This window comes from Anomaloglossus baeobatrachus, chromosome 1 (assembly GCF_048569485.1).
Source record: "Anomaloglossus baeobatrachus isolate aAnoBae1 chromosome 1, aAnoBae1.hap1, whole genome shotgun sequence".
Classification (NCBI taxonomy): Eukaryota; Metazoa; Chordata; class Amphibia; order Anura; family Aromobatidae; genus Anomaloglossus; species Anomaloglossus baeobatrachus.
Window position 1 is genome coordinate 30825532 of NC_134353.1, and position 12108 is coordinate 30837639.

Here is a 12108-nt window from a genome sequence, read left to right on the forward strand (position 1 = left end):
CTGTATCCTACCTCTGTGAGGTAACAGAGGTACAGGAGCAATACCTTATCGTTACTCTGTGGAGTTAACAGGGTTGCTATTTCAGCATCGAGTGACCTGTAACTTGGTCCCATTCTCTTTTATCTTAGTGGGTAAGCTGAGAGATTATTCATCAACCCCTTGGGTACCAACAGCAGGTTCCATCTCTGCACGGTGTAACTCAGCTGGCAATTGGAGTATCTTCCATCTTTATTTCAATTGCCAGTCTTGACCGTAACAGCATGCAAAAGGTAAAGGTTATGAGACCATCTCCAAGCAGCTTGATGTTCCTGTGACTACAGTTGCACAGATTCAGAAATTTAAGATCCACGGGACTGTAACCAACCTCCCGGGACGTAGCCGCAGGAGGAAAATTGATGACAAATCAAAGTGATGGATAATACAAATGGTAACAAAAGAGCCCATAAAAACTTCTAAAGAGATTAAAGGTGAACATCAAGCTCAAGGAAAATCAGTGTCATATCACACCATCCATCATTGTTTGAGCCAAAGTGGACATAATGGGAGACGACCAAGAAGGACACCATTGTTAACAAAAAAAATCATAAAAAGCCAGACTGGAATTTGCCAAACACCATGTTGACAAGCCCCAAAGCTTCTGGGAGAATGTCCTATGGACAGATGAGACAAAAATGGAACTTTTGGCAAGGATATCACCTCTATGTTTACAGACGAAAAACTGAAGCATATCAAGAAAAGAACACTGTCCCTACTGTAAAATATGGAGAAGGCTCTGTTATGTTCTGGGGCTGCTTTGCTGCATCTATAACTGCATGAGAGGACACACACAAGCTAGGGACCCCAACGTAGAGAAATACTTTGGCGTAGTGTTGGGGCTCTATTGCATTGATCAATTCAGTAGCTAAATTTCTCTTGATTCATATGTTCATGGCAGTAATGCAGATTCCATTTTTCACATTTTCACTCTTACATATAGCTATTGGATTTTTCAAGTCAGTATTCACACAGCAGTTTCTGCTATTTCATGTATTCCCCTTACATAGTCACTGGTGTGCATACCTTATCTCCCCATAGTGATGTTTTTTAGGTTTTTGCACCCAGTTCAGACTTAGAATGGTGTTCCAAACGTTATTCCTTATTTGTTAGTAGTTTTTCGTTTGTGAACCCTCCCCAACCACACCTATTGCCAATCCATATCATACGCATAAATAGCCTGGGTCTCAGCTTCCCATACACGGTAAGTTTTTTAACTGCATGAGAGGACACACACAAGCTAGGGACCCCAACGTAGAGAATTACTTTGGCATAGTGTTGGGGCTCTATTGCATTGATCAATTCAGTAGCTAAATTTCTCTTGATTCATATGTTCATGGCAGTAATGCAGATTCCATTTTTCACATTTTCACTCTTGCATATAGCTATTGGATTTTTCAAGTCAGTATTCACACAGCAGTTGCTGCTATTTCATGTATTCCCCTTGCATAGTCACTGGTGTGAATACCTTATCTCCCCATAGTGATGTTTTTTAGGTTTTTGCACCCAGTTCAGACTTAGAATGGTGTTCCAAACGTTATTCCTTATTTGCTTTGCTGCATCTGACACAGGGTGTCTTGATTCTGTGCAGGTAACAATGAAATCTCAAGACTATCAAGGGGTTCTAGAGAGAAATGTGCTGCCCAATGTCAGAAAGCTTGGTCTCAGTCACAGGTTATGGGTTTTGCAACAGGATAATGACCCAAAACACACAGCTAAAAATACCCAAGAATGGCTAAGAGGAAAACATTGGACTATTCTGGAGTGACTTCTATGAGCCCTGACCTGACCTACCCTATTGAGCATCTTTGGAAAGAGCTGAAACATGCCATCTCGAAAAGGTAACCTTCAAACACGAGACAACTGGAGCAGTTTGCTTGAGGAGTGGACCAAAATACCTGCTGAGAGGTGCAGAAGTCTCATTGACAGTTACAGGAATGGTTGATTGCAGTGATTGCCTCAAATGGTATTGCAACAAAATATAAAGTTGAGGTGGAGGAGGAAGAGGAGGAGGAGGAAGAGGAGGAGGGCGCCATAATTTCTGTCCAGGCCTGTTTCATGAGTTTTATTTTTAAAAAAAATCTGTGGAAGCAGAAAAGCAGCAATGTCTGACTTTCATTTGTTCATTTTCAAAGATTTTTTATTTATTATTATTTTGGTCAAATTCAAGTTATTTCTGTAACCATTGCGAGTTTTTCTTTTATTAAATGAGGGGTACCAACAATTTTGACCACGTTTTTATATGAAGGATGCATCATGTCTTGTACTAACATCTACTTTCAAAGGTATTAAAGTTCTATCATTTGGGGACCACGTTTTTGAAAGTAAGGAAATCATTAAAATTAATTTTTAAATTACATGTATAAAAATAATTGTGATAAAATGTGTTGTTACCTGTTATATTGGTCACTTCACTCTCAGAACATGGGACACAGTCGTAGCAGCAAGAATGATATCCTCCATTAGGAGCCTTTCTGGACCCAGGAGGACATTTTGCATTGCACCGTGAGTTGGGGGTCTGTTTATATTAAAAAAAATACATTGAAAAGTTATGGGAGGGAATAATAATAATAATAATAATAATAATCTTGATTTCTATAGCGCCAACATATTCCACAGCGCTTTACAATTCAGGAGGAACATATCCAAACAATTAACAGTTATAGAAAAACAATATTTAGAGGGAAAAAAAAGACAACCCTGCTCGTGAGAGCTTACAATCTACAATGAGATATGGGGGGAGGAAGGTACAAGTGCTTATTTACAATGACAATCCAGACATCTCAAGGAAATTGGGGATAGATAATGGTTTCCTGGACCAATTGGCCTGAGCCTTGAGATGCATTTGAGTGCCATGCAGTTTGACGTGGGGTTATATTGTGAGAAGTTGTAGAGGGACTATGTGAATTGGATTTGATTAGGGAGTGTGACAGGCCGCCTTAAAAAGATGCGTTTTTAGGGTGCATCTAAAGGTGAGTAAGTTGCAATTCATCCTAACTTCTTGAGGTAGAGCATTCCAAAGGATTGGTGCAGCTTGGGAGAACTCTTGGATCCGGGAGTGGGAAGTTCGAATTAGTGTGGATGTTAGTCAAAAGTCATTTGCAGAGCGTAGAGATTGGGTGGGGTGATAGACAGAGAGGAGGGTGGAGATGTAGGGGGGTGCCGCACTGTTGAGAGCTTTGTGGGTGAGAACAAGCAGTATTAATTGGATCCTGTGATATATGGGCAGCCAGTGCAATGACTGTCACAGAGCGGAAGCATCTAAGTAGCGGTTAGCCAGATAGGTGACTCTGGCTGCTGCATTAAGCAGGGACTGTAGAGAAGAGAGTCTAGTTAGGGGGAGACCAATTAATAGAGAATTACAGTAGTCAAGGCGAGAGTGGATCAGGGCCACAGTGAGGAGTTTTGTCATTTCCATCGTGAGAAAGGGGCGGATTCTAGAGATGTTCTTGAGGTGCAAGCGGCAGGAGCGGGCAAGAGATTGTATGTGGGAGGTGAAGGAGAGATCAGTGTCCAGTATAACACCCAGACAGCGGCCTGCTGCCTAGGACTTATCGTTGTGCCACACACAGAGAGGGAGCTGTCAGGCTTAGGAAGGTTGGGAGATGGAGGAAAAAGAAGAAGTTCAGTTTTGGAAAGGTTAAGTTTCAGATAGAGAGCAGACATTACATTGCAGACTGCAGTCAGGCAGTCACTTGTGTTCTGTAGTACATCGGGGTTGAGCTCAGGGGATAAGGTATATAGCTGTGTGTCATCAGCATAAAGATGGTACTGAAAGCCAAATCTGCTGATGGTCATTCCAATTGGGGCAGTGTAGAGGGAGAAAAGAAGCGGGTCAAGGAATGAACCTTGAGGCACCCCAACAGTGAGAGGAAGAGGAGTAGATGTGGACCCAGCAAATGATATGCTGAATGAGCGGCCAGAAAGATAGGAAGACAACCAGGAAAGAACAGTGTCCTTTAGGCCGACAGAATGAAGCATGGAGAGAAGGAGATGGTGGTCAACAGTGTCGAAGGCGGCAGAGAGGTCAAAAAGGATAAGCAGAGAGTGGTCACCATTACGTTTTGCTGTCAACAGGTCATTGGTCACTTTGGCAAGGGCAGTTTCTGTTGAGTGCAAAGGGCAGAAGCCAGACTGTAAAGGCTCTAGAAGAGAGTGAGTGGAGAGGTAGCGGGTGAGTTTAGAGTAGACCAGGCACTCCAAGAGTTTGAAGATGAAGGGGAGATTTGAGACTAGTCTGTAGTTGCTTGTGCAGGACGGATCAAGGGAAGGTTTTTTTAATAATGGAGTAATGATAGAGTGTTTGAGGGAGGAGGGGAAGATACCAGAGGAGAGAGAGAGATTGAAGATTTTAGTTAGGTGAGTGGTGACAACCGGAGAGAGGGACTGGAGTAGGTGTGAGGGAAAGGGATCAGTAGGGCAAGTGGTAGGATGAGAAGAAGAGAGGAGCCTGGAGATTTCCTCCTCTGTGACTGGGTCAAATGTGGAAAGTGAGCTGGATTGGATATGGGGAGGAATGGGATTCACAAAGCTTGGTGGCTGGGAGCTGATCTCTCGGCGGATGTTTTCTATTTTCTCTGTGAAATAATATAGTATAATATAACAAGCATTTAAAACAATAATTCTATAAAAGAAAAATGGTAATCTTTTTTCAACCGTTTAACAAATATATGCACCAAAAAACACTGCTGTGCTTCCCACAAGTTCCTTTCCATTATATTACAAAAAGTACCCTTAGGTAAACTACCTGGGTATTTTGAAGCAACGCTAAGAAATAATGTAAATATCATAGAATAAATTCAAATTTTTTTATTTCATCATTTTTTTATTCAAACATAAACCACACCACAAAGGAGATCATGTTACATCCAAAACTGCCTCAGGTTAGAAAAAGTTCGACAATACATATCCTGATGAGCAATAAAATCGATTTTTTTCAATTTTATGTTAATTCATACAGTGCCACGGCTCATCATACTGGCAAAAAAATACACTCGTCTATTTGGCTTTCTTAGTAATGCTTCACCGTTTTGCTGGTTTTTATTCAATATATGGAAAAGTCTAAGAATAAAATGCAAAAAATTACACTATTCCTATCTGTAGACAAAAACGCGGAATTACTTGATTTTTCCTCTAATTTAGCAGTTTTATCAGCGAGGTCAATATCTACCCAATTATCCATTTATAAATTTCATTAACCAGCTGAATTTCACCTATAAAACAGTGAATAGGGGCATGGGGCATCGGCATCTGTATTAACGACATATGTCTGGAGATAGAATCGGACCAAAAAGGGTTTAAATACCGCACAATCAAAACCACACAGTCAAATGCTATATTCAAAGTGCCTCTCCGACAACAAGATCCCACATGCCCCTCTTGAAAAAGCTGGCGCGAAACGTACGTCGGGGAAAGGAGAGAGTCATCCACTGCTCAGGTATTTATTGAAGTTTGGCTAATGTTCAATACTATAATGATGTTATGTTTAGAAAAATGATGCAGTGTCGAACATTTGAATCTTGCGGTGATGCGTGATACTGCTGGGTATATATTGGGAGCTCACATTGGTTACGGCCACACTTATTGTAGCCCTGTGTGGCTTATGGATGCCTACGGATTTACTAGCTGGTTGACAGGTAGAGGCGTGCTATTGGTCCATATGCCTTATGTTAGGTAAAATCGCAGATACTGTCTGTCCATCGGCTGGTAGTGGGATCTTGTTGTCGGAGAGGCACTTTGAATATAGCATTTGACTGTGTGGTTTTGATTGTGCGGTATTTAAACCCTTTTTGGTCCGATTCTATCTCCAGACATATGTCTTTAATACAGATGCCGATGCCCCATGCCCCTATTCACTGTTTTATAGGTGAAATTCAGCTGGTTAATGAAATTTATAAATGGATTAATGGGTAGATATTGACCTCGCTGATAAAACTGCTAAATTAGAGGAAAAATCAAGTAATTCCGCGTTTTTGTCTACAGATAGGAATAGTGTAATTTTTTGCATTTTATTCTTAGACTTTTCCATATATTGAATAAAAACCAGCAAAACGGTGAAGCATTACTAAGAAAGCCAAATAGACGAGTGTATTTTTTTGCCAGTATGATAAGCCTAATAACATAAAATTGAAAAAAATCGATTTTATTGCTCATCAGGATATGCATTGTCGAACTTTTTCTAACCTGAGGCAGTTTTGGATGTAACATGATCTCCTTTGTGGTGTGGTTTATGTTTGAATAAAAAAATGATGAAATAAAAATATTTGAATTTATTCTATGATATTTACATTATTTCTTAGCGTTGCTTCAAAATACCCAGGTAGTTTACCTAAGGGTACTTTTTGTAATATAATTGCTTCTTTGAAGGCTACTTTGATAAGTTTCTGGACTTTGTGTGTTTCTAAGTTCCTTTCCATGCCTGAACCTGCCAATTATTGTGGGGTTTGGTATATTTAGTTATAGATGTTATTGCTGTTGATAATAGTGTTTTTCAAAAGCTGTAAAAATGATGCACAAGTTTTACTTTTTGAGATCCTTTTGAAATAAATCAATTTATCAACGGTGACCCCACAAATATACTGGGGGCTGTAACAGCACAGGCTGGGATCGTACCTCCTGACATATGTTGTTACCTGTTCCTTTTTGGAGAGGGGCAATTGTTTTACTTTAACCAAAAATCTGAAAGCAAATTCACAAATTATTACAGGAATTTGAGACATTTAACTGTGCATATCTGTTTTGACACATCTGTTTAACCCGTTCCCTCCACTGCCAATTTTTGTTTTTTCGTTTTCACTTATTCCTCTCTTTGCAAAATGTCAATCATTTTTTTACAAGTAGCACAGAAATAGATAAATAATTCCGATATACAGTAAATTAATGAAAAATGCAATCAAATTTGAAGTGCCGTCAAATAGTTAAAATGCTTCTCCAAGTCAATACAATTATGGAGATATCAAAGAACTATAATTTTTTTTACTATTTTCAACAAGGAGTATGAATTTTGTAAAAATAAAAATAGTTTTGAGTCTTCATTTTCTGAGACCCATAGCTTTTTAATATTGCAATCAATGTATCTGTGTGGGCTTGTTTTATGCTGAAAAAGAAAAAGTTTTGAGCACCACCAATTTTCTAAGTAAGTTATTTTGTAACCAATGCCATCAGTATGTTTTGCAATAATAAGATTGCAAAGGTCTTGAGACAGCTCACTGGTTTTAGCCATCATAAGATGTTTTTACGTCACAACCGGAGTCCGCTCCATCGACTTCTACTCCGGTCACCAGGCGATGCTGTATTCCTGCCATGGATAGTGCTGGTGGTGGGGAGAGGAGTCGATGCCAGGGGCACCAGTGGGCGCAGGCTCCGCTCATCCACCGGTCTGTGTTTCCTGGAAATCTGCAGTGCCACTGGCTGACTGTAGGTGGTGGGTGTTTCCCAGCTGAAGTATCATCATTCAGCTACAGCCTATGGGAAGACACCCCAACCTTTTTAATACCCCTCCTGTCTGCTAACCCCTGCCAGAGACAGTTCTGAGAATTCTGGCTCCATTTTCGTCCTGTGATTTTGTGTGCTGATTACTACTTGTTTCCTGACTATCCTCCTGCCTGCTCTTTTTGTACCCCGCTGCCCGATCTGGATTTGACCTGCTATACGTTTTCTGATTATGTCTTTGCCTGCCGATTCTGTCCCTGTTCTGCTATTCCTGGTTTGACCCTGCCTGTCGACTACTCTCTCACACTGCAGCCTTCCACAGGTAGTGATCTTCAGGGCCCTGTGTAATTGCAAATCCTTGTATAGGGGTTAAAGGGTTTCAGGGTTCTGGTGGTCCTGCCTGGTGAGTGGCTTCCCTCTAGCCTGTCCATTACAGCCCGTCTGAGTCTGTGGATCCAGGCAGGCGTTACAGATGTTTCTTGTGTCACACCTTGGTAATTAGGCACCTTTTTATAGAACATCAGTTCAAGAGCCTGAAATAATCTAATATATTAACCCCTTAGTGACGGAGCTAATTTTCACCTTAATGACCAGACCAAATTTTGCAATTCTGACCAGTGTCACTTCATGAGGTTATAACTCTGGAACGCTTCAACGGATCCCGGTGGTTCTGAGATTGTTTTTTCGTCACATATTGGACTTCATGTTAGTACCAAATTTAGGACAATATTTTTTGCGTTTATTTATGAAAAAAATTGAATTTTGGCAAAAATTTTGAAAATGTAGCAATTTTCAACTTTTGAATTTTTATACCGTTAAACCAGAAAATTTCTGTGACACAAAATAGTTAATAAATAACATTTCCCACATGTCTACTTTACATCAGCACAATTTTGGAAACAAATTTTTTTTTTGTTAGGAAGTTAGAAGAGTTCAAAGTTTATCAGCGATTTCTCATTTTTACATCAAAATTTACAAAACCATTTTTTTAGGGACCACATCACATTTGAAGTGACTTTGAGGGGCCTAGGTGACAGAAAATACCCAAAAGTGACACAATTCTAAAAACTGCACCCCCCAAAGTACTCAAAACCACATTCAAGAAGTTTATTAACCCTTCAGGTGCTTCACATGAACAAAAGCAATGTGGAATGAAAAAAAGCAAAAATTAAATTTTACCTAAAAATGTTGCTCTAACCCAAATTTATTCACTTTTAGAAGAAATAACACAACAAAATGGACCCCAAAACTTGTTACCCACTTTCTTATGAGCGTGCCGATACCCCACATGTGGTCAGAAACCTCTGTTTGGACAAATGGGAGGGCTCGGAACAGAAGGAGCAATATTTGAATTTTGGAAAGCAAATTTGGCTGAAATAGATTGCGGGCACCATGTTGCATTTACAGGTCCGCTAAGGTACCTAAACAGCAGAAACCCCTCACAAGTGATGCCATTTTGGAAACTAAACCCCTCAAGGCTTCTATCTAGGGGTATAGTGAGCATTTTGGATCCACAGGTACTTCACAGATTTTGTTAACGTTACGTTGTCATATTGAAAATTTTAATAATTTTCTCAAAAATGTTGCTTAACATCAATTTTTTCACTTTTTCAAGAGGTAATTCCAAAAATTTGACCTCAAGGTTTGTTATCCACTTTTTTTTATGAGCGCGGTGATATCTCACATGTGGTCTGAAACCTTTGTTTGGACAAATGGGAGGGCTTGGAACGGAAGGAACAATATTTGAATTTTGGAAAGGAAATTTGGCTGAAAAAGATTGCGGGCACCATGTCGCATTTGGAGGTCCCCTAAGGTACCTAAACAGCAGAAACCCCACACAAGTGACCCCATTTTGGAAACTAGGCCCCTCAAGGAATTTATCTAGAACTTTGTTGAGTACCCTGAACCCTCAGGTGCTTCACAGAATTTTATAACGTTGAGCCATATAAAAAAAAACAAAAAACTTTTACCACAAAATTGTTATTTCAACCAGGTAGCTTTTTTTTACAAGAGTAAAAGGAAAAAATTCAGCATAACATTTATTGTGCAATTTCTCCTGAGTTTGGCGATACCTTATATGTGGTGGAAATCAACTGTTTGGGCGCATGGCAGGGCTCGGAAGGGAAGGAGTGCCATTTGACTGCAAAATTGGCTGGAATCAATAGCGGACGCCATGTTGCATTTGGAGAGCCCCTGAGGTGCCTAAACAGTGGAGGACCCCCACAAATGACCCCATTCTGGAAGCAAGACACCTCAAGGCTTTTATCTAGGTGTATAGTGAGCAGTTTGAATCCAAGAGTACTTCACAGAATTTGATAAGCTTAGGTTGCCATATTGAAAATTTTCATTTTTTTCACAAAAATGTTGCTTCAGCATCAAATTTCTTACTTTTTCAAGAGACAACAACAAACCATGGACCCCACAGGTTGTTATCCAATGTCTTATGAGCACAGGGATACCCCACATGTGGCCAAAAATTCTCTGTTTGGATAAATTTGAGGGCTTGGAATGGAAGGAGCACCATTTGAATTCTGAAAAAGTTGAAATAAATTGCGGGCACCATGTCACAGCAGGGCCCCTTGGGTACCTATACAGCAGAAACCCCCCACAAGTGACCCCATTTTGGAAACTGGATTTTATTCAGGAGTATAGTAAGCATTTTGAATCCACAGGTACATCACAAAAATGTTGCTGTAGCAACAAATGTCTCACTTTTTAGGCTATGTGGCCATGATCCAGCGACACGGCGTCTAGTACACAGTGTCAGCCTTCCTGCAAAGATGTGAGTGTTGTCCACGGGAGAACGCAGCTGCCCATGCCCACGATTTGGGTTCAGGCTGCTGTGGAGCTCTATGCTACCTGCAGAGAACACTCTTGTCTCCGCAGCATAAATTGACATGCTGAGGCTCAGGAAGCTGCGCCACAGGTCGGTTTATGCTGCGGAGAAAAGAAGCACATTGGGCATGAGATTTCTAAAAATCCTTCCACTGTGCTTCTACTGCACAAAGCAGCGTTATGGACGCAGGGAAAACACTGCGCCCAAAACGCTGCAAACCCTGATCGTGGGCACACAGCCTAAAATGCTACAATGGATGAATGGATAGATGTCAAACATATATAACGTCCCACCCCCCTGCATATTCTAAGCTGGCGCCCTTTAGTGCCTTTCATGTGGCACTAAAGGGTGCCTAGCCTTGTATTTAGCACCCCAAAAAATTAATAATTAAAATAAACGACGTGGGGTCCCCCCTATTTTTGATAGCCAGCTAGGGTAAAGCAGACAGCTGTAGCCTGCAAACCACAGCTGACAGCTTCACCTTGGCTGGTGATCAATTTGGAGGGCTCCCCAGGCGTTTTATTTTAAAAAAAAACAAAACGTGGAGTCCCCCCCAAATTAGATCACCAGCCAAGGTGAAGCGGACAGCTGGGGTCTGGTATTCTCAGGGTGGGAAGAGCCATGGTTATTGGACTCTTCCCAGCCTAAAAATAGCAGGCCGCAGCCGCCCCAGAAGTGGCGCATCCATTAGATGTGCCAATCCTGGCGCTTCGCTCCAGCTCATCCCGCGCCCTGGTGCGGTGGCAAACGGGGTAATATACGGGGTTGATACCAGCTGTAATGTCACCTGGCATCAAGCCCTGGGGTTAGTGATGTCACGGCATCTAAACAGATACCCGACATCACTAACCCAGTCAGTAATAGAAAAAAATAAAGACAAAAAAAAAATGTATTTGAAAAAAAAACTCCACGAAACATTCCTCTTTCACCAATTTATTGAAAATAAATAAATTTTGGTCGCTGTAATCCATTTTGGAGGTCCCTCGGCGATTCTGGACCTTCTAGAATATGGGGGGCACGTTCAGGGAACGTATCCCCTATTTTTTGGAAGAGCAAGCTCTCCATGAGCAGTGTGGGTGCAGTAATCTGAGAATACTGCACTCACACTGCCCCGATCCAGCCTAGGGTAGAGTGACCTGCAGTAACCTCATTCCAGAATATGAGGGGCACGCTCACAGAACGTACCCCCCATTTTCTGGAACAGCAGTCTCTCCATGTGAGGAGTGTGGCTGCAGATTTCTGCACTCACTCTCCCCCGGTCCACAGTGCAGCAGCGACGTCAGCGTCCCTGCTTGCAGGGATCCAGCTGACAGCCGCTGTCTGCGCATGCGCCGCCAGCTTTCAAGAAGGAGGCGGCGTGATCGCGGGGACGATGCACCAGCCAGGTAACGTAAGACCGGGGGCTGAGGGGGGGTGACCTAGCGGGACCTGGGGACAACTTTCTGTTGCATGTGACGTGTCACATGCGGCAGAAAGAGCAGGATGAATGCGGCCGCGCGCTACTGTGCGCTGCGCGCCGCCATCTTCCACGCTCCGGAGGGGGGGGGGAGGCTCTGGAGAACCGGAGGGGGCTCCGGGGACCAGAGATCTCCGGTGTACCGGAGGAGGGGTCAGGGGGAGGACAATTCCCTCCGATCTGAAATGTTTGATCATTTCAGATTGGAGGGAAATGAATGCAGAGCCGGCGGCGGCGGGAGTTTTCAGCGCGCGTCGGCGCCATCTTGGATTTTCCAAAGGGGGGGGGTGTTGGGATAGATTTCTCCGGTACCGGGGGCCTTGGGGGCACGAAGGGCTCATATTTATTTCTC

At 42.1% G+C, this 12108-nt stretch overlaps 1 protein-coding gene across 1 annotated transcript in view; it reads right to left on the minus strand.

Annotated features, from left to right (window-relative positions):
- LOC142310925 (vomeronasal type-2 receptor 26-like) overlaps positions 1–5215 on the minus strand; it is a 9471-nt gene extending 4256 nt beyond the window's left edge. The window contains exons 1-2 of the mRNA XM_075349213.1: positions 5120–5215; positions 2428–2551 (exon numbers count right to left, since the gene is read on the minus strand). Coding sequence (XP_075205328.1) covers positions 2428–2551; positions 5120–5215 — 220 coding nt within the window. The remainder of the gene's footprint in view (positions 1–2427; positions 2552–5119) is intronic.
- Between the last annotated feature and the right edge of the window lie 6893 nt (positions 5216–12108).